We start from the raw sequence: 23,322 nt of genomic DNA on the forward strand, positions 1-23,322 counted from the left end.
ACTGTAAGACAGTTTCCTATGTTCCTATCCTTACATGGTCATTCATGTACTGTTCCTGAACAGAGATTTGATCATAGAATTGTAGAGTTGGGAGGGAGTTGGAAGCCCAACCATCTGCAGTAATCTTCAGTGGGGACAGATTTGTCCATCCTCACAATGTCCCGTTGGTTAGAAGATGCCAGCTCACTATAAATGCAATACTGCTATTTCCACAGCCTACAGAAGCTCCCCATCTGTGTGCAAAGCTGCACCCTCAAGATTCCTAATGCTGCATTTCATAGAAGAAGGCGGCTTTGGGATAAAACAATTGAATCTCCCTGCTGTTTGGATACAAGAAAACCTAGTACACCTGAATTGAAGGCTACCCCACCGCAACTCCACTGCAGAGAGGGAAATATTGACATTGTCTATTCCCATTCTCAGTGGGGTAGTTTGCAAATAGGTGGGGTAGTTTGCAAATAGGTAAATATAGAGAAAAGCAACAGTTATATTCTTGGAAGCCCATTCAGTATCTGTACTGGGTTTAGATAGTTTAACTCTAGTAGGAAGTTCTTTTTCTTTGTTAATCACAGCAGTACATTAGCTCCAGTGTTTTCATGCTTGTTGTATTAGATCTACTAATACTATTAGTAGACCTCCTGTCAGAGTAAAGTTCATGGTAGAAGCTTATCCAAACTCTTGTCACAGCCTGGGGGCTGAGGGGAAGCTCCTCCCCTTGGTTCCATTTTAAAGAGGACCATGCCTGGTAACCAAAAGGAGGGGCTTTCACTGAACAGAAGAGTGGTCCACCTGAGAATTGCTGCAAATGGGAATTCATGGTAAGTCCACATTTTTCATTTTCCCGAAAACGGAAACAAATCAATATTCTATTTCTTAAGATTCAGGTTAGGGAAGAAGTTAAAGCTGGATTGTACGAGATGCATGCCGCCTTTCATATTTTGCTCTGTTTTTCTTGTGTATTTAGTGCCGCCAGTGTATCCAGGGATCAAAAATGTTACGGCAGCTGCTGCTGAGACCTATGCCAATATCAGTTGGGAGTATGAGGGTCCAGTTCATGAGAACATTTATGTTGAATATGGTGTGGCAGGCAGTAAGAAGACATTTCATTGAATTCTTCCAAATGCTGTAATATATTTCAAAATATTTTAATAATAAGAAAATGGCCCAATATCGACTTAAGTTTTCAAAAACTAGTTTTGCTTCTAAAAAACTGCAGCAAACTTTTTAATATGAAGTGCATAGAAGTGTGTACAAGCACACATTTGAATTAATGTCATTTTATTGTGTTGTTTTAGGAATTAGAGCCAACAGCACTTAATAAAATGCCCCTAACTAAATGGACATGCATGGAGCTGCACATAGAGTTTTCTATCGCAGCTACTAAATTCCTGTTGATCAGCTGTTTAGTAGGTGGCGACTGAATCAAACCCTTTCCCGCACCCCCAAACGGCAATTCAGCAGAATTTTTAGCATTGTTTTGAAAAGCACACACAGCCCCAGAGGGAATTGCTCATGCAGAAACTGTGTGAATTGGTAGTTCCCCACCAAGCAGCATATATATGTGAGGAAGCACTGCTTCTGCATCTGCAGTTACTCCTCTTTCCCCACCTCACTCTGGTGAGAGTTGATGAGGCTGCCCATCATAGAGTACATTCAGTCTTATTAAGCACATACATATTTGTTGTGCTTGGAATTCTGTTATTTAAACCTCATTAATGCAATGCAGCTTCAGAGATACTTAACCTGAAAGGTTATGAAGCAAAATGCTTTAAACTACAGTATATTGAAACTGGGTTTTTTTGTGCCATTAAATTCATATGTAGCCAATTAGTCTTCATTAAAACTAGAAAGCCTGATTTTCTAAACATCTTCAGGGCAGCAATTTGATGCACCTATAATCCTAAAGTTAAATGCTTGATGTTTTGATGGCAAAAGGTGTCTGCTTGTTTGCTTTCCTTTAGTTGTATCATGTCCATGAGGTTAAAATAGAATAGAATAGAGTTGGAAAGGACCAACCAATACAGGAATCTTTTGCTCAATGTGGGGCTTGAACCCAAAACCCTGATATTAAGAGTCCAAAACCCTGATATACCTACTGAGCTATCCCCCAAAGGTCACTTTTTTGGTGCTCAGGGCATATTACTTGCCCCATTACATGAGAAGGAAAATAATGCCATCATCAGTCCCCAGTAAAGTCCAGTTTCAGAGAAGCCTTGTGTAATTATACAATGTGTATCTTTCACATTTTTAATAAATCCTGAACAGAAAGATGTGAGAAGCATATCTGAATGGAAGGATTTTCACTCTTAATTCTGAGAAAGATGAACTAGGCAGAAGTGGGCAGTTCAATGAGCCACACAAATTCTGGTTATGAATGAATTCCTCCCCTTTTCTTTGCTTGATTGTTGAGAAGTTAAGGAAAATGTAAAGAAAAATCTAAGTAGAAAATGTGCCTCTCTTAAAAATTTAGGGTTTTAACGCCATTTTCCAAGAAAGCAAAACTATAATCAAATCTTTGTGGCCATTTTAACAGTTAAAACAACACTTCCTTTCCTCTAGCAGACTGATCAAAATGAATCTTTCACAATAGATGAAAAATGAGATTGTGACTGTTTCCTGGCTGATAGCTGCTACAATAGAAAGAGAGAGAAATAAAGGCACCTTAAAGGCTAATAAATATCTAACAGCGTAAGCTTTCGTGAACTGGACTCCAGTTCATCAAATGCATGAAGTACTATTCTAAGTTGACAAGTATACACCCACATAGGGTTGGGAGCAGGGTTATAAGCAGTATATATTTCATTATGAAATGAAATGCAAAAAGGACAAACTGTGACAATTACAGTATATCTTAAATGCACATAAAATCATTTGTGACTATACTATTCATAATTATTAATGTTGCTTTGTGAATAGAGCCTGTAATTATTTTACATCCATTTAAAGTCGGATATAATTATTGTAGTCTTCGGGGGGTTTTTCCAACTCGTTCCCTTCCAATCTCACTCCTTACTGTTTGCACATGCACACACACACAGTGTCCTCTATAAGTTGTTCGACTACAAACCCCATCAGCCCCAATCAGCATGACCAAAATTCAAGGAGGATTGTGATTTTACAACCTCTGGAGGGGTACCACATTGACTAAGGCTGTATTAGTCCATTAAAGCACGTAACATAATAAAAAATATTAGACTTTAAGGTGCCACAATACTCTTTGTCATTTAGCCTACAGTTTACCTAGATATTGTATATTAGTAAATAACAGCAAAATATATTTGAGACGGAAATCTAAACTTTTGCCAAACGGCAGTAAGAAGTGTAAGCATGAATTCAAGACAGTGAATTTAAATACTCCAATTGTTGTGTTCCTAAAAATTTTGTAGGCAAAGAAGATTTGAAAAAAGAAAATGTTAATGGTTCCCGGAACTTCTTTATGTTAAAAGGATTAACACCAGGAACATCATATAAAGTCCGGGTTGGTGCTGAGGGTCTTTCTGGTTTTAGGAGTTCAGATGCTGTGTTTGAGACAGGTCCAGGTGAGGCACACCATACCAATTCTGCTCTGCATTCAGAATTGTGATGTGTTAAGTGCTGGGAATCTGAAGTAGTGTTATGTTTGTATATTTATATAAAAATTATCCTTTTCTGCTCTATCCAAGGGAGAGCTAAAATGTGTGTCTCATACTCGCACCAGCATGTCTTTGGTATGCTCCATGAATTTGTTGGTTGTCTTTATCACTTTGCCATTGTTGTAAGGAAGTATACATTTTTCACGGCTCCTTTTGAGGGGCCCTTTTTAATTCTTTGTTTCTGGATTGTACATTTGTGTTAGAGAATAACTAAGTCTAAGGACATCAAACTCAGATTATCAAACTGGTTCCTTCTAGCTTAAGGATCAATAAAAATGTATTTACTTTGTTGTTCTGATAGACCAAATGTATTAAAACCAGAATACGTATAGTATTTGGCATGTTTTGTACTGAATCAAATGTAAGAAGGGAGATAAAGAGCGTCTTTCCATTTATCTTTATAAAACAGCAATAATTTAAAGAGGAAAATAATAGTTTTTGTTACCAATATTTTGTTACCAATGTCATGTTGAGTGGCATAATCATATGTGTTTAGGGGGTGTGCTGTTGGTACAGGTGTTGGTTGCATATTGCATATACACTGCAATATTTCAAAAGCAATGCTAAGAACAACTGTTAACTTTATGATGTGGAACAATTAGAAAGATACCAAAGAACCTGATAAAAAGGGCCAGTTTAAAAAGTTAAAGTCATGTACTCTGATTATATATGGGAGGAATGCAAAGTGTTCTTCTACATGCAACCCCATGTGTTCAGAAAGGGTCCTCTGGTACAGGAAAATGCCAGTACAGACGAATCCCCACTTCTGCGTGATCAACTTGTGTGTGACTGCCAGGAATGCCAACTCTAGGGGGACCTGGGGGCCCGAGCACCCACAAAAAAATCTTGTGGGTGCTCAGCATCCGCACTGCAGGGCCCCCTGCACAACTTACAATGCCTTGCAAAGCACTGAAAGTCACATCAGAGTCCTTGTGAGACCTCGGAGATGCTGTTTGAGGCCTTGCAAGACCTTGGAACCTGACTTCCAGTGCCCCAGAGCTTCAATTCCACTTGTGGATATTTTTAGTACAGTACTTTTGATCTGGATTGGAGAGAGAGTGGCAGAAAGAGCATTTAAAGGGTGTTTAGAGGGTGCTCCCCACTTACGCAATTTTCACTTATGCACATGGGGTGCTGGAATGTAACCCCCTCATAAGTAGGGAGTCACCTGTACTCATAACACATGGTCAGCACTACCTATTCTGCAAGTACAGACTGACAATAAGCTTAAATTCTAGACACACATTTCATTCTTCTCCACTGCCCTGGGCAATCAGTACTGTCTGGTTAAGGGGCTATAATGTTCTTCTACATTATATATTTCCAATGTATGGCTGTTCAAAAAATTGTATGGCATTATGGTAAACTCTTAAACTATGATGTCAGTGTATTTAGTATAGTCATAGTAAAATTATATGATCTGGTCTTAATTCAATTCCCTACAATACCTTTTATCAGTTTCCTTCTGTGTTTATAGCAAAGCTGATAAAATTTAAACAGCAGCATTCACAGCTTTTTTATGTAGAAGTTAAGTGAAACTCTGGCGATAGGATGACACTTTTCTTGTGACTATTGCTGCAGAAGCCAACTGATTATGGGTGGGGGTAGGGATTTCACACCTGCAAAGCTAAAACTAGACGGCAGATTTCCACAAAAATAGCTCATTTCCCAGATGAACACAAAAATAGCAAACCATTGAATCATATAATTGGAGAGGACCTTGGTGGCCTGGTTGGTGGCTTTACCAGAATTCATGGTCCTAAAGAACACTAAATGTCAGAACCTTCCTGAAGAGGTGTAGGTGTTCTGATGCAGTGTAGACAGCCCATACCACAGGACATGAAACCTATAGAGGGCCCTGAATGCTAGTGAACATGCAAGGGGAAGTCCTTGTTTAGAAGAACATCCCCTATAGTCCCTTGGACCTTTTCATGCTGTTAATAGTGGAGAGAAGGTGTGGAGCTGCCTTGCCAGTTCCTTTCATCACCAAGGGAAGGGGAAAGGGGAAATGTGTTTTGGAGCGTGCCGGGGACAGTTAAAGATGGGCAAGAAAGTAGCAGGAAGATAGTGGGGACAACTTCTTTCCATGCTCATGGATTGACTTGGCATAATTCTTCTGCATTTTCCTGAGTTTTATTTATAGGAAATGCAGAGAAAGCCAAACTGAAGAGAAGCATGGCAAGATAATTACATTGCCATAATGTAGCAGCGAATTTTCATTCCTCACACTAAATGGAATAATTCAGCATCTAAATTCTTGCTTAGTGACAATAAATATGAGGAGGTAAAATGGGGCAAGGCGGGGGGGGGGGTCTGAAACCCCAGATTAGACTCAAATCTACATAACATGTTTGTGGTCTCTGAAAGAGTTCTTGTTCATCATAATAAGACATTATTTCATATTAAGTAAGCACAGTGCGGCCCATTCCTATGTACTTGCAGCTTCTGTATTCACCAGGGGAAATTAGCAGTGTGCTTAAAGAAAACAATTTGTGCAACACAACTACAAAAGTTTATGTAAAAAAAAAAACAAAACAAAACTTGGGAGGAATCCAGTTGATACCCTTGTGCTCACAGAAGTGTTTTTGATCCAGTGGATGTATCTGCTAATGGAAGAAAAGTGATAGTGGTTATTTTATCCCTGTAGCCTCCAGTACATCTAAAAATGGGCTCCAGAGAGGAGCAGAGGAAAGGAGGAAACAGCTACAATTTCCTCTCTAGCTCATCCATTAACAGAGGCATTGCTGGATCAAAAGCACAAGGGTACCAGTTAGATTCCATCAACTGGGTTTTAGAAATGCGTACTCCTTAGCAGGATAAACAGTATCCTGGTATGCAAGGAATATCAGAAGCTGCAGAAGTAAGTTACTGTCTTTTCTTGTTACATATTTGGTACATTATGCATGGAGCGTTTCGTTTAGTTGGCATGAAATTTCAGAATACATTTGAATGTTATATGTGCATGTCTTCCTTTAATGTTTGACCCTAAACTTAATTCCTCATAACTGCATGTTTGGAAAATTTCAGATTTATCTATTAAGAAAATGGACTTTTAAAAATAATAAAATGTTAATATATTCATTTGAAATTGAAAGTTTTATGAATTTTAGTCACTAGCTATGTTGGTGCTTATGGTTATTTTTCAGATACTTTATAAAAGAACCCCAGACCTTAACGTAATCACCTCTTATTTTTATAAAGAACGCATTTTCAAAACCACAGTGCAGTAATCCTGTAGAGTACAACTGTGAAACTTGTAAATATCTACACAGAAATCTTGTTGCACTTCCTTTTGCAGAAAGGTGAATCTACTGTGCATAAGTAATGCCTTCAAGTGGATCATGCGGCTTAATTCCATAGATCAATTAATTTCATATACTGATGAGCAAGTGTAGGAACCTGCTTGACTGAACTAATTTGACTGTCATCGTTGACTTTAAAATCTGCTTTAGGAATGTGCTATAATCTTGCTGGTAAAATTATGCATCCTTTCTGCACAAAGCTATGGACTCAATGACTTTCCTCCAAATTTTGCATTATAAAAATATTAGCCATAGTCACCTCCATATATAGGTATCAGTTAGCAAAATAAGTAGAATATGCTAAAGAAGCAAATATTACAGATCCATGACATGTGAAGCATGCTAAATAAATCAAATGCATAACGTTGAACATCATTAATTAACCTTGCTGCAAATCCATTCTGAGGTCAAATGTTCTTAGATACCACATTCAGTGTCATTCTTCTGATGCAAAATTAATACATAGAATGTTTTTACAGAATGGTTGTGAGTGAAATTACTCTAATGTAATGGATATTTGGGAATAATAATTAATCTTTTTCCATTTTCTAGCAAAGGCAAGCCGGCAGGTTGACATTGCTACTCAAGGATGGTTCATTGGTCTTATGTGCGCAGTTGCTCTTCTCATCCTGATTTTGCTAATAGTTTGTTTCATACGGAGAAATAAAGGTGGAAAATATCCAGGTACGATATGTTGCACTGTGAGTTTGAATATTTAATTCTATTTACATTTAATATATTCTCTACTCTTAATTGCCCAAATCCAGATTACTACATCAAGGAACCCAAATGATTGGGGTTTTTAAAATAAAATAAAATAAAATAATAAAATAAAATAAAATAAAATAAAATAAAATAAAATAAAATAAAATAAAATAAAATAAAATAAAATAAAATAAAATAAATAAAAATAAATCAAATCTTTTCACAGTAGTTCCCTGGGTCATATCACAAACTGCCTTGAAAGGCACTTTGGGTTTTATCCATGCTGATCAAACAGACTTCTACTGATACAATGGGATTTCTGTCTCCACTCTTTCCCCTGGTTTCCTCAAAATCTGGAGGGTCTCCCAACCTTCTGGGGCTGATTTTGAGGGTATGTTGAGGCCTAGAGGCATCATGAGAGAAAAAAGAAGTTTTGTTGCGTGCATGGAAGTATTTCATGTGGGCAGAGCTGCAGTATTAGATAAAACAGTTCGCCATACAGTGTGGGAAGAAACTGGGAGTAGAGAACTACTTGTGCTGCTCTTTGGATCTGTAATTTGATTCAGATTTATTTCTGGAATTTTTGTGAAATCTTAAGAATTTGAAGCAATTTAACTTGGCAGCAATTACAGATTCAAAAGTGTGACATAAATGCAATTATATAGAACTGTTGTAATCTTGAGTTCAACCCTGAAAATAGTCCTTCCAATTTCAAATAATGAGTTTTCATTTTCTCATGCTACCAATAGAAATTTAGCTTCTATCAGTGACATCTTTGGGGTTGTATCTTCCATTGGATATTTAACATAAAATTGAATTGACATTCCTGGTAGTTTGCTGCGTAAAGATCCAATTGTATGCTGCTGTATTCCAGCATAGAAATCACAAAACAGAGGGGAATATTCTGTAAAGTCTATTATTACAGGGCATACCCTTGAGCAAAGAGGTTTGCCAACATACCTTCCCCAAAGCATTTCAGATGGAAGAACATTAAATCTTGGTTAAGAACCTAGTATATAACTTTCCCCATAGTTAATAGAAAATAGTTAAGTTTATAGCTTCCTGGGTCATTAGCTTGTTCCCTTCCAACTGGAAGGGATCATACCAGAACTGTTTATTGTAATAAGAAGGGCAACCACCAATTGTATTCACCAGTGCTGATTTACTTTTATAAAGTCTTTTGGGGTATAGTCAATCCCTGGAGTCTTCCCACTCTTAAACTGGTTAATTATAGAGGGTTGCTCAGACAGTATTATAGCGTTTTCCCATGAGCCCACCACACAAACAAGATACTGGGCAAAACCTTGCCAAGCTTTTTGCTGCAATCTATGGGCCACAGTACCGCTGGGCAAAGGCATCCCACACTTATTGGGCTCGGAATGAGGCTTATTATACGGTTATCCATCAAAGGAGCTTCTGTATTTTTGTTGTTCTGGAGACTTGGTATCATTAGTGATCTGATATGACCCATTAGTGTCCACTAAAGATGCAAACCTATTAACTATTGGAATTATAAATGGCAGGCATGGTCTGTGTTGCACAAGCAACATCATCTCTTTTACTTTATTTAGATTTGGGTTTATTAATCATATCTGAGGGTGGGTGAGACCTTTTCCTTCCTTTCATACTGGTGATGATAATAAAAATGGTCTAAAGACAATTCAACTTGATTTAAAACAAATTACACGGAAATCAAACATACAAGTACACTTCAACTAAAACTGAATATAAACATAAAAATCAGCTGTTATGCCTACCGGCATGGTTGCTCAAGAGCGAACAGGCAAGAACCCCACTGATCTTTTCAAAGGCTATATTATTGGTGCAAAAACATTTACAGTGCAGAACGTCTCAATTCCATGTCTTGCTCAGTCACTAGCAGAATCTGAGAGTGGGCGGTCCTTAAACTTTCCCTGGCAGAGTAGTCTCTTTACCCCCATCCGACGCCTCCCATCTCTGCCCGTAAACCTACTGCGCAGAGAGGGCGTGGCTAAAGGGGGGCCTGCCTCCCCCCGCTTTGCTCATGCACGGTGTCTTGGCTCTCTCTTGCATCCTCTGAGCCCTGCATCCCTTCCCCACTAGAGGCGGGGCTTCGCTCCTCCGCGGAGGAAGTGCTGCTTCTCACGATCTTTGGAGGCTCCCTGTAACCCACCTGCCCTTCCACCTCTCGCCTCTGCCATCAGCTAAAGAAAGTATAATATAACTCCTGCAAGTTACAAAGCCTAAAATAATACCAGATACCTCTTTTCTGCTGTTTCTGTAGTAGAGGCTTCTTTAGAAAATGCTCTTTCTTGCGGGATGCAACCCAAAAGAAAGTTGCTGTGTGTTATGATGAAGATCAGCATTCTGTCTGCAGATCTTTATGTTCCATGGATATAGCCCAGTTTATCCTTAATAACAGCAAAGCACTGCTGGATTCCAGGGTGATTCCAGCATGAACCAAGGCAGTCGTTCCCTTTTTATAACCGCAGTAGTAGATGGAGATTGCAAGGGTTAGGTGACTGGCATACAGCTGCTGCTGCACACAGGGTCCTTCAGAAAGCACACACCCCACTAGGGGTTGGCATGCATCACACTTCCAGTCCTTGCTAATTGTTATCCTGCATTTGTATGTTTTAGTGAAAGAAAAAGAGGATGCTCATGGTGACCCAGAAATACAGCCTATGAAAGAAGACGACGGAACACTTGGCGAATACAGGTAAGCAATTATGTTAATTCATACTGGTCATGTCTGCTTGATTTTGAAGAGAACTACTTATTTTTAACTCTTGCTCCACACCGTTCAGAAGTATTAAATACTGGAGGTGTTAGTAGCTTCATCAGCTCAGCATCCTCAAACATGATGTCTCACCAACATTAAGAATATCATGTGGTGTCACCCACAAATATATTGATGTAGGACCATAGCCCCACTGCCATTACCACTGCAAGGCAATTCACAGGCATAGATACCAACATATCTGATAGTTAATGATCCACTTGACTGTAAGGGAAATTTGAAATTCTATGGGTGCAGTAATTGTGGCAAAGCATAACACAAGGCATGGCAAGGCATGGCAGCATCTCCACTGCTGTAGGAATGTTTCTAGAGGAAGTTGTGGAGTTCCCCCAGTGTCTCATCGTCTTCCAGTAGCCTTGTTCCCACACAGCCTCTGTGGATTACAATCTACCGGAGCAATCCTATGCATGTTTACTCAGAAGTAAGTACCATTGTGTTCATTGGGGCTTACCCCCAGGTACGAGTGCAAGGATTGCAACCTATGTGGGAAATCTTAAGATCATACATTATGATCAATGTAAAATACAGATCCAAATTGCAGTATTGCTAACCGAATACTTAAAACAAATTTGGATCCAGGGTTTTACTTTATTCATATGTCTCATATATTTGCTTCCAGTGTTCACTGTGATTTTGGGGCAGTTTTGTGCATGTGTGATTTTTATTTTTACTTATTGTTTAATCTTTCTGCCTTATTCCTTTCAAAGCAGGAATAAAGCAAAATATATGAATGTCCTGTATTAAATCCAGGCTTAGTAGTAAAAAATATAATTGATTTCAGCGGTACTCAAATTTTGTTTTTTGTCTTGGTAGTGTAATAATCAAACATAGATGAATTCTAGGCATCTTGTTCAACAGTAGGAAAAAAAATAGCTAAGTGATATATGAAGGGTAAAAATCATCAGCTTGAATGGATAAAAATTAGGTGGTAGTTTCAAATTAGCTGAACTTTGTTAAGTTCAAAGCCAGTTCATTGTTATCTAATAAGAATAATAAATTAGCTATATTTCTTGCCTCACAAAGGCGTGCTATTCAAACTACTAATAACAATATATAATATAATTCAAAGAAAGCTTTATCATTTTAATCCAATGTGTTGGTTTAAACAAGAAAGGATTATTTATTTAAAAGGTTAGCCTTTTGTGTTTTGTTTGTGTGTTCTATCATATTTTAAGATATGTTTATGTATCATTTTAAATACTTTGTTTCTTGTATGTCATGTACTGTAGTGCTCTAATTGTCATTTTTAACGAGTTCAGTATATTTTTGTAGCTTTCTATCTATAGGAAATTAGTCTTTCATTTAATTGTTCTAAGCTGTGTATTGTATGATTCTGAATGCCAAAGAATAGGTCCTGTGTTGTTCTATGGCACTTACAATGCAGAAACTTTTAAAGGTGATTAGGTTTTGTATTTCGTTGTTGCTGGGTAACAATAATTATAAAAGATTTGGGCTAATAATATTGGCCTAAAGCAATTAAGTAGTGACAGAATTGTTCACAAAGGGAAATTATTCAAATGCTAACTTGTACCTATGATAGCTTTCTGTTCCTGTGTTACCTCATAGTCATGCAGAATTATGCCAATTCTCTGGTGAGTTTTTGTTGGGCAACTCAGTTCTAGATGTGATCATCAAATCTATTATCATGTGGGACCTAAGCCAGGATTTTAGTCTATGTCTTGAAACAACTAGCATGTTAATGTGTGAAATCATCTATGCCATCGTCAGTTAGTTGTACGGTTAAGTAAATGATTGCATGAATCTTTACTACCAGATTTTATAAGTTTTTTAAGAAGTCGCTCATCTAATTCATTTTGCTAAAAAAATCTCCTTTTAGACACAAGTTCCTGCGGCATTCACAGGTAATAATAGGATTTGCCCCCTTTTCTCTTTAGAGACAGAGCAGATGCAAGCAAATATTCAAATCACGGAATATGTGTTTGTAACTTTTGTGCAGCCCAGCACTGCTACCATTACCGTATTTTTCGCTCTATAACACGCACCCGACCATAACACACACATAGTTTTTAGAGGAGGAAAACAAGAAAAAAAAACATTCTAAACGAAACAGTGGATGTATGATTTTTGTGGTTCATTCTGTGGCCACAGACATGTGATCTGACGGTGAGTTTGGGGTAGCCCAATGCAAAAATCCTGAGGATCCATGTGGATCCGTGCTTTGTAACCACATTTTAAGTGGGGAGGGAAGGAAAAGCACTCAAGGGACAAGGAATACATGTGGGGTGGGTGGAGAAGGATGCTGCTAATAATGCAGAAGAGGGGTATAAGAGGAGAAGGCTCCTCTCCTCTCCCGCTTTGCTCCTTTAAAGGCTCTGCTTCTGTCCCTCCTCCCTGGCTCGCTGAAAAAAACAGCTCCCTCCTCCCCGGCTCACTGAAAAACTTTGCTACTATTTAGCCAGCTGAGTGGGGAGGAGAGAGGGACAGAGAGCCTGCTTGCGAAAAACTTTGCTGCTATTTAGCGAGCTGTTCTCTTCCTCCTCCCAAGCTCGCTGAAAGAAACAGCTCCTCCCAAGCTCGCTGAAAGAAACAGCTCCGGACTCGTGTAAGTGGCTCCTCTCCTCTCCCGCTTTGCTCCTTTAAAGCAAGCAGGCTCTCTGTCCCTCTCTCCTCCCCACTCAGCGGCTCTTCTCCCTCTTTGCTGTTTCAAAGCGAGCCACGGAGGAGGAAAGGAAGGGGAACCATGTATCCTCTGCTCACGACTGCAGCAGATCCCCCCACCATCCGTAGGCATTCGCTCCATAACACACACAGACATTTCCCCTTACTTTCTAGGAGGAAAAAAGTGAGTGTTATGGTGCAAAAAATATGGTAATCACTTTCCTGGTTCATGCTGCCTCAGGCAGTTCTAAAATGTGATTCAGTGTGTCTTTGAGGGAAACTTCTTTTTGTTTTTGTTTCATTTCCCCCCCAAGAATTCGAGTATTTTGAACTTTTTTCATCACTTCAGGTCCATGTCTCCGTGGACAGTAAAGAAAACGGACAAAGGAAGAAAGAGAGAATGTAGCGATGTCACTCGTTTTCCCGAAGCAGACCCTGCCTTTACCAAAGCAGTGTCTGTGTGGTCTCAGAGAGCCAACCTATCCAGAAGGTCAGGAGAGCAATCCTTCATCACCAGATCAGAGACCTCTCACAGGAGAGTCAGGAACTCTCCAAAGCATTTAAAAGTAAATTCCATCTCCCCTTCACTCTGTCGGAGGAAAAATAAACCAACGGAATGGCAGCCTGAGGGTGTTTCTAGATACCACACTCTGCGGCAGCAAATAACAGAACTGGATGAAGGGTCAGATTCTCAGGTAGGACAGCGTCCCCCATATCAGCAAAGGTCCGCCAAGGGCCCGGCCTCTTCACAACAGTGGTTCAACCACACAATAGGCCCCAACTCAGATTCAGAAGACAACTACAGGGGCCAAATCAAGAAGGTAAGACCTTCTGGTGCTCCTAGTATTGCTTGTAGTTGCTCCAACTCTGACAATAGTTCACTATTGAGGTCTGTTGTATTACCCAAAACTACTACCATTTTGAAGGATACCCATGCTGTGGCCAAAAATGCTGTAGCTTCTGCCATGCAGGCTGGACCTTCTTCAATAATGGACCCCGAGGCATTACACACAGTGATTACTGTGGCCTCCTATGAAACAACTAGAGAGCACTGCCAGTTATCGGTACCTGAAGCTGTGGACAGTGCGAAAAAAAATTCAGCTTCTACAAAAAAGCCTAAATTTCACAGTGACTTGGAGGATGAGTCGCCTCCTGAGAATGAAGAAGTATCATTTGCTTCCTTACTGGAAGTAGGAAAGGATAGTGAGCCCATACGTAGGTTCAAAATGGAGACTCAGAACTACTTATTCAAGCATATTCAGAAAGAACTACAGTTAAAACACCACAAAACTGAACAGTCTGCAGAAAGTAGCATGATAGATAAATCCCTTCCGGTTCATTCAGCTGTTCAAAAACTAATTCATAAAATCTGGAATAAACCCAATGTAAGACATGTAGCTCCAGCAATTCTACATGAACTGTATCCTCTTCCAGTGGACAAGGCTGTGTTTTGGGGGACCATACCCAAGATAGATACTGCAGCAGCTAGTAGAAATGCTAAGATATGCTTCTCTGGAGTTGCGGGCTATGTCCCCAAACATCCAGTTGATAGAAAGGTTGAGGCTATGATCAAGAGATCATTCAGATTAGTTTCAGCCCAGCTTAGAGTATCCCTTTATTCTGCCTATGCGTCTAGGGCTTTATTAGCCTGGCTGGAAAAGGAGCAAGCAATAAGGGGAGGCACACTGAAGTCACCTTCAAGCAAGTGGAGAACACGTATTCTGTGTAGAATTGCAGCTAATTTCATTCATGATGCTGCCCAGGATTCTCTCGAACTCACAGTTAAAAACATAGCATGTCTCACAGTGGCATGGAGGGCTAGCTTGTTGCGTCATTGGCCCTTGGACCTAGGCATGAAATACCAGCTGTTATCCCTACCATATTGTGGTGGAACTTTATTTGGAGACTGCTTGGGACAGGTTTTCAAAGATTATGCCCAACAGAAGAAATCCCTCCAACAGCTGAAAAGGAAAATACACTGTTCCACTTCTTTTCTTTATTATCCTCACAGGTGTCACACAGCCTATCAGTTCCCCACTAGGTTAAAAAGAGGGAAAGGTTTGCAGTCCTTACATCTCATGAATATGAAAGGGTATAACATTCAAAGAAGTCACAAATGTACCAAGAGGAGACTTCTGACATAAATGCTTTCCAGGAAGCAAAAATAGTTTCAGTCAATAAAAAGATGACACAAGGGGAATGAGAAGCTATTTCACATGGTTTCTTGTCTTGATCAATTTTAAATGCAGTATCAGTTTTAAACTCTTTCTGTATCACTCTCGCTGTCTCTGGTCAATTGCCTTCTTTTCACTAGGGGAATAAGTAGATTATTTAACCAACTGTGTCATTTGTTATCCATACTGGATACATCCCCCCCCCCCCGATTTAGAAGGGGATATAGGAGTCTCAGAGTGGTGACACACAGACACGCACATACACACACACGGAGAGAGAGAGAGAGAGAGAGAGAGAGAGAGAGAGAGAGAGAGCTCTAGACTGAGGTAATTAGTACTTTCTGTTTTGCTCAGCCAGCACAATATTTAAAGTCTCTCTGTAGAGTTTGACTTCTGGCTTGATAAAATTCGCAAAGGGGTGGGGAGATAAGGTAAATTTGTAATTATCCTGAAGGCCTTTTAAATTGTTTTACAGCATAAAATTTATACTTCTGGGATGTCAAAAATTGGTCCTTTATTTCCTTTCTCTTCTGGTCCCATTGATTTAGGCATCTCGTAGATACTGGAAGCATACCAACATACCCGAATTCCGATTCTGTATATTAAGAATTAGGATGAGATCAGAGCAATTTAATCATTTTCTCTTCAAGGCATTTAGGAAAAAGTAGTGCATACTGAATAATTTTGGTTATCCCCCTATTTTCCCCCGGAAGTGAGAGACAGTTGTGCTCTCAGAGCCAGTCAACTCAATACATCCTACCAAGTTCCTTCCCCTTCCACTGCAATGCGCGTTACTGTATTCTTTTTTGCTCCAGTGATTTTTTTAGCTGAATATAGTGCTAATCATATTTTGAGTTATTTTGCATGTTGATCTACACAATGGGTGCATGCACAGACAAACCAGCCTTCTGCTTTTTGACTCGTTATTGCATCTGCCTGCCCCTGAAGTGAAAAGATTATTAACAGGTAATGAATGCAATGTCGTTGGAATGATGTGACAAAGTTTACTAAGAATTTGTAAAACTTTTTGATGCATTTCTTTTACTGCTCTGTTTCACCCCCAAATATTATTTGGCTTCTGTTTACTTATGCCCTTTACAGCCATCTTCTCACTTTGTTATGTATCTCATCCATCACCTTCAAGTTTGCTATTTGTTTCATAAAACTCATAACAGTAAAGGGAAAAAATGGTTATGTATAAGTAAAAAGAGGGAAGTTCTAATTTGGCCAGAGAGCTGTTCTTTCACTGAAGGAAAGCACTTTGATCCAGTGGAGGCTTCCATAAACAGAACAACAAGGGAACAGATTTTTGATCTTCTGCCTCCTGTCCCCTGTTGCCAAGTCTATTCTAGAGGGTCTGGGGACATTTTAATTTTTTATTTCTTTGGAGCAGCATGGGAGGTCCTGCTGGGGGGCGGGGCTGCAAGAGAAAGGGGAAATTGGCAGAAAAATACCTTCTTTAATTCACAGAAGCCTTTGTTAAATCAAAGAAGCTTCCATCAGGGAAGGGCCACAATTAAATACATCACAACATGAGTAACAGGTGATATATATTCAGAACAGACCCCCTGAAATAAACATTAATTCCATTAATTTCAGTTGTTCTACTCTGATGTGTAGCAAACATTTGATATCACCTTCTATAATACAACTTTTAGAATTATGTTCTTATGTAATATAAAACTTCATTTAAACGTTGCTCAACTTATTAGTTTATTAAAACTGACTTTCTACTTGTAAATAGCAAGTATTGGAGCGAACTTGCTATTGTAATGCCTCATCTGACAATAAAATTCATATATCCTACAATCCATATGTTCTTTGTAATTGTTCCAGTATTCATGCTACTTACTGATATACTTGGAGGAGGGGGAAAACATTCTGTTTTAAGTTTTGAAGGATATTTTTCAGTTGTTGATCTTAATTTCAAAGATTTCAGTAAGTATTCATCTGCAAAGGAAGTCAATTAAAAAAAATTGTATAGGTTTTGAGGCTATCTAAGCAGGAAAAGAGAACATTCCTGGTATTATATTAAATCATCATTAGAAATAACGCTACTGTAAAAATGCCCAAAAGCCCCAACCCTTAATGTGGAGCTCTTTAAAGCCCACAACAACACAATCTTGCTTCTGAAGTATATTTCTTAGCAACAAATTAACATTCATTTCCCAGTAAGAATCAAGACTTTGGTTCTCCTCCCAGGATATACCTGGGAGACATCTTCCTTTCTGTGCATCTTCAATATACATTAACAATTAGCTACATTAACAAATTTGAAGGGCAAAGAATATGCCATCTTGAAGTAGAGAGCAGAACATTCTTTTGTATAATGTATCATTCTTGAGTAAGTGATATTGTGTTATTCCTGGAAGAAATCCCTTTTGAGTTAAAGGCAAAATCTAGAATTCACCCACTAAATTCCTATCTATAGAATATTTTGAAGGCATGTTTTACTTAACCACATGAGCAAAATGGATTTACGTTCCATGCCTCTTTTGGTGTGGCAGGATCTGCTTTTATTTGTATAGACAAGCTTCTTCTTTAGGTTTTTATTGATTGTGCCAATTGCAATTGGTTTTAGTATTTCTTTTGTGTTTGTAAGTCGCTTTGAGTCATTTCTATGCGTAAAGCGACTAATAAATATTCATCTTGGTAATGTGATTCTCTTATTTCTGTCTGTGCCATGGCAAAAGGTGTTTCACATTCTTTCGTGAATGATACAGATTAGGACATCTAAATACATTTAGGTATTTAAGTACATTTAGGTGCCTTGAATAGAGTGCCTCTGAGTGTGTGCAGAGTTTCATCTCAAGCAGTGTTTTAAAAGATCATCAAGACTCCTAACCATATACAGAATGCCGTTCTTTTGTGGTCAACATTCATTGGAACTTACTTTCAAGTGACTTTGTATGGGCAGGAATGGAGAATCTGTAGCCCCTTAAGTTGTTGCTGGACTACAACTCCCATATAATCAGTAGCTGTTTATAAGCCATGCTGGCTGAGGCTGGTGGGAGCTGGAGTCTGGCAATATCTGGATGGCTGCTGGATTAATTCAGCAGTATTGGGAAGCTGTCCTAGCAGCACTTGTTCCTGCTTTGCCATGGAATGTCAGATACTCATGACTATGTGCAAAGGGGATTCTCCTGCATTGTCCCAAGCTTTGCATGTTTCCCTGACATCACAGGGGGAAAAACCTGCCACTGCTGCATGCGTGAGAGCCCTATCTTAGCTCTGCAGCTTAAAGTAGCTAGTGTTCATAGAAGAAGTCAGTCCAGTGCACACAGTCTATTTGACTTTTCTCAGGTGACCAGAAACAGATGTGATGGTTGCTCCTTCTACTAGTTACGCAGAAGAAGGCATTTCAGTGGGAGTTGCTTCGGCATATAGGTATGAAAGCAGCTTCACCTGCCAACATTTCCTCTTCTGCACAATTGTTAGAGGAATAATCTCCCGTTCTTCTTTAACATCTGGACATTATATTTGACAGATGTAATAAACGTTCATTCCATTGATCCAGTTTATGGAACGTATTGCTAGCCTGCGGTAATTAACTCCTGGTATCTGCTCTCAAGATGGCTACTATTCTCTCTTCATTCAATTGGATTGATAGAACTTAGTTCTCAGCCTTATTCAGTTGGGACCTCTGCCACCATTCCTGTTTCTCAGCATCTAGTAATCTTGAATTTATTTATCTGCCCCCGCTAAACACACACACACAAACACACACACACACACACACACACACACACACACACACACGTTGTGCTGCTTTGAACATGTTCCTTACTCACTGAAAGGGGGCTCCCTTGGTTCCTGAGCTATATATTTGCTGCAATCCCTATGGGAACATTGTTTTCACGTCCTTTTTTAGTGTGCAAAAGACCGAGGGAACCCAATTTCCAAATCTGATTTTTGCATATGCTGTAACTGTGCACTCACGCCAGTGTCCACTTCCGTGCAGGTACACACACTCGTGTAAATCTGCAGTTTTGTTCTTGTTTGTTTTTTAATTATACAGACATTAGACTCTGCATCATTACTAGCATATAGAAAAATCACAGAAACAATGCAACCAGCTGTGTAAGTATTTTTTCATTATTTAGATTATAACTGTAAAATAAACCTAAAAGAAATAAGAATGAAAGAGAAACTGATGAAAAGAACTTATTTCTTTGAAATAAAAAAAGTCCTGTATTCTACGGTAATAAATAAAACTGCTTTCTGAAGTTAGTGCCACTACACATTACTTTTGAAACATTTTGTGTGAAATATATACAAGATTGAAAACTGCTTATGATCCCCTTTTAAAAAAGAGTATGTATAGTTTTTTCAGCTAAATCCAAATATTTTGTGCTACAAAGCATAGGATACAACAATGCAATGAAAGGTATTATGTATTTCAAACCCTTTGTGCTTTATTCATGGTATACCACCCAACCAGATCTGTCTTTGGTGGGTGATAGTGAATTTCGTTGAAACACAAATCAAAAGATATATTCATAGTATTCAAAAGAAAGAAGGAGAGCTCAAAAATATTTGGATCTGTGAATGCATATGATTATTTCGCAGTGGCATTTCTATTTTGTGGTTAATGTGTGTACAGGTGCATGTTTGTATTTAATGCATATTACAAAACTTTGGGTGATAGTTAACTAGTTATTCTCAGAGTATGATTACCTATGCACATCACCCTTTAATTTTAATTTGTTGTATTCACTTGGGTTCCTTTTTTATTATTACTGAGAATAAATCACAAGGGTGAGTTTGTCACAGTATATACACATGACTTTTCATCACAGGAGTGATTCTGTTTAGGAATTTCTTTTCACTGATACAGACCTGTATCACAGTGGTAGAAATGATAGTGAACATGTTAATTCTACTTCTGAGGAAATCTATCAGGTTAGCATTTAGTTTAAGATAATGGTAGAGAATGTCCAGCCTGTAGGCCTAATTAGGTCCATTAAGTACCATTTGGACCACCAGATTGTTTTGGCCAAGCCATGCCCATATGTCCATCACCTGACATCAGGCTCAGGACTGATAAAGCCACAGCTACAAGCAACATTGAATTCATTTGCAGCTTAAATTCATCACTATTTGAATTTGGTGCCTCACGTTGCACTTCTTTCAGCAGAGATCAGATACACTCGGATATCCCAGTTGCTCCCAAGTGTATCTGATCTGACAACAGTGTGACAGGAGAACCAAAGGTTAAGCCACTTCAAAGAAACAATCCGGAGTGAACTCTTGATTGTTTCTTTACAGTCAGAGCTTTACCTCTCCTGAGCCTAATGTCAAATGAGGTCAGGGGATTGACAAGTGGTCACTCTGTGAAGAGTTAACTACTTTCATCCAGCCTTCTTGCTAAAAGTGGCCCCCAACCTTAGTTTAATATATTTAAATTTAAATTTCATTTTGAATTCCTTTCACATTTTCCAAAAGTCACCATAAAATGCACCAATTCTATGTTCACTAGGATGTGTCATTCCACACATGGTTCTTTCCTTCAATGAATTAAAACTTTGGATCCAACACATTATCATAACTAACCTGTCATCTTTTCATCCAGCCTATCTTACCAAATCAGAAATCCAGAGGAATATTTAATATTCTCTTCATTGCTTAGGAAGGCAATACAGATGACCATTACTTTAGTAAAGGCACATACTCAACTTCCTATTAAAATGAAATGGGATTTCAAAGTGCTTAATTTGGACTAACTCTAGATATTTTCTATGGAGTATCTTGATTTACATTTGCATTACTTAAATACCATCTTCCCCCTCTACAGACTCAATATTGTGTACTTTTTATATAAATATATGTGTCTTCTTGTTGTTTCTTGCAACATGCATGTTAGACAAGTCAAATAAGTTAAAGGAAATAGTTAATTTTAAACATATATAAGAGCTATGGCTGGTTTTCAATTTGTCTGTGTAACTATTGTAATTTCACCCTATTTATGCAATACAATGAGAGGTAACTTGTTGTCTTTTTTATAACTTGGTGGGAGAATGATATATTCTAGTTTAACTGTATTTCCTTTAAATTTCAAAAGATATAATTGTTTCCTTTGAATAATATTTATAGATTACATCCATTTTGTTACAAAGATAGCCAATGCATATTGTGAAACAAGCCTTTAGGAATGAAGAATAAATGTGGAAGTAATGGAAGACAGAGTTGGAAATCCACTGGACTCCAATAAGTGAAAGAAACTACAATGTTCACTCAAGTCTAGGGAATGCAGAACCAAGCCAGAGGGGAAACACAAGTCAATATTCAAGGGACACAGCCATCTTTGTTTGCAACACATTTCCAGTGTGTTAAAAATAACCACTGTGGCTGTTATCATTTTGAACAAAAATGCATATAATTGCAGTGAAAAGCTGGTTTCATGATTTTATAATGTGGGAGCTTACATCTTATTATACAGTATTGTCTAATGCATATATTAGAGTGTTGTTGTTATAAATGGAGAAATGGAAGGGAAAGACACATATCTGAGCTTGCAATACATAGCTTGAATAAGAAATCTCCATAGTGCTTCCCTGAATAGAAATCAACATTTTTTCCTGAATTTGCTGTGATGTGTGCTCAGAAATTCAAAACAAACTCATATTCCTCAATTTATTTCAAGCTGCTGTAACAAGTAGTTTGCAGCCATAATAATAATGTGATGTTCTGCACCAAATTCAATCTGCAATCCTCAACATGCTTAATAGGGGGTAAGTTTTATTGAACAGAGTAAACAAATTGGGGTTATGCTGCTTTCTCTTCCCATGCCTCCATTAGTGTTTTTTGGGGCTCTTCAAATTAAATGGGTTTACCGCTTTGGTACTTTTCAGTTAATATTCATATTGAATGTGTAAGATATGTATAGTCTTTGACACCAACAGTTAAGTAGTGCCATGGTCAGGCTGGGAAAAGGGAATCTAAGAGATTTTCCAGCGTCATATGAAGAGGCATGCAGTTTTGTTCCTGGTATGTTACTGGTTGGAAATTATCTCATGGTCCACTTTAAAATAGAGTGTCTTAAGATGGATTCAAATAACCTCCCCCCCCCCCTCTGCTACACAATGATGTTTTGTGGGACAAAAGTCTAACCTGCCAAATTTCCTTTCTAGATACATCACAAACAGCTTATTGTGAGATTCAAAGGATTATTTTGATCTACATTTAGAATCTGACAACTCTTGAGTGAACACATAATTCTTTTGCTACCTGGAAATTCAGAAGGGAGCTCTGAAGTTTCTCTTTGTAGAAGGCAAGAGAGAGATTATCTGAACAGAGTCTGAGATCTTAAGGTCAAGGATATATCCCCTAAGAGAAAAGAAACAGCAGAATTCGCCCATGAGATAATGTATCTTGATAGAAAGGTTTTCACAAACACTGCAAGTAGAGATGAGTTTGGAGTAGTCTAAACATTCTGTTGGAGAGAGAGAGAGAGAGAGAGAGAGAGAGAGAGAGAACACATCTGTTGTCCTATTCCCAATACCTCTCCAATATAGTAAGCCTGCAACTTACGTGGGGTAAAGTTTCAGGGATCGCTTCAAAGCAAAAATCACATATCGTCAAAACATATTGGGTTCAGTGGCAGGTAGGATTGCCCTACCCAGATGCCTGTCCCCTTTCAAAAAAAATCTTTTTTTGCCAAGTGCATAAAGCTGAATGCACACAAGTTAAATGTGCATAAGCTGTGGGCTTACTGTATGCTTAAACCAGACAGTTGAATATAAAAGATACTGGAGGTTACAAGAGAAGACTCAGAGGAGTATCAGATATATAGTGGCAGGACAAAGCAATGATGAGATTGGATGTAGTAGGTGGATATACAAGGCTGTGCCAAAGGAGCAATACAGGATGGGTACTTCAAATGAAAGGGAAATCCTCATACCCTGCACACCTGTGGCTCTGCACACAAAAATCACAAATGTGGCCCATAGATATGTCTGTATGAAAAGTCAGATGGGCACAAGCAAGCAGCTGGATACACAATAGGGTAAACCTGGAGATTGCACAGTCTGCGGTACTCCCTGTTAGTCATGTAGACAATGATAAAAGTGGGTAGGGAGGTATGATAAGATTTTAAGCAGAGACAATGCTGA

The 23,322-nt window shown here is 38.6% G+C and overlaps 2 protein-coding genes and 1 long non-coding RNA gene across 53 annotated transcripts in view; 1 reads left to right on the forward strand and 2 right to left on the reverse strand.

The window, feature by feature from the left end:
• Window positions 1-23,322, reverse strand: part of LOC310744041 — a 352,149-nt gene that overhangs the window by 181,900 nt on the left and 146,927 nt on the right. The window lies entirely within an intron of this gene.
• The window catches only part of LOC310743925 (uncharacterized protein), a 797,205-nt gene that overhangs the window by 173,553 nt on the left and 600,330 nt on the right, over window positions 1-23,322 (reverse strand). The gene's annotated exons all lie outside the window — the stretch shown is intronic.
• The window catches only part of NRCAM (neuronal cell adhesion molecule), a 144,495-nt gene that overhangs the window by 117,101 nt on the left and 4,072 nt on the right, over window positions 1-23,322 (forward strand). For 28 of the 50 annotated variants that reach the window (XM_083574343.1, XM_083574383.1, XM_083574338.1 and 25 more), the window contains 4 exons: window positions 965-1,090; window positions 3,387-3,539; window positions 7,487-7,618; window positions 10,259-10,337. In XM_083574343.1, coding sequence (XP_083430469.1) covers window positions 965-1,090; window positions 3,387-3,539; window positions 7,487-7,618; window positions 10,259-10,337 — 490 coding nt within the window. Of the gene's footprint in view, window positions 1-964; window positions 1,091-3,386; window positions 3,540-7,486; window positions 7,619-10,258; window positions 10,350-19,229; window positions 19,292-23,322 lie in introns of all 50 variants that reach the window. The other 22 variants (XM_083574377.1, XM_083574366.1, XM_083574371.1 and 19 more) reach the window with 5 other exon arrangements.

This window comes from Podarcis filfolensis (genome assembly GCF_964270895.1).
Source record: "Podarcis filfolensis genome assembly, chromosome: 10".
NCBI classification, from domain to species: domain Eukaryota; kingdom Metazoa; phylum Chordata; class Lepidosauria; order Squamata; family Lacertidae; genus Podarcis; species Podarcis filfolensis.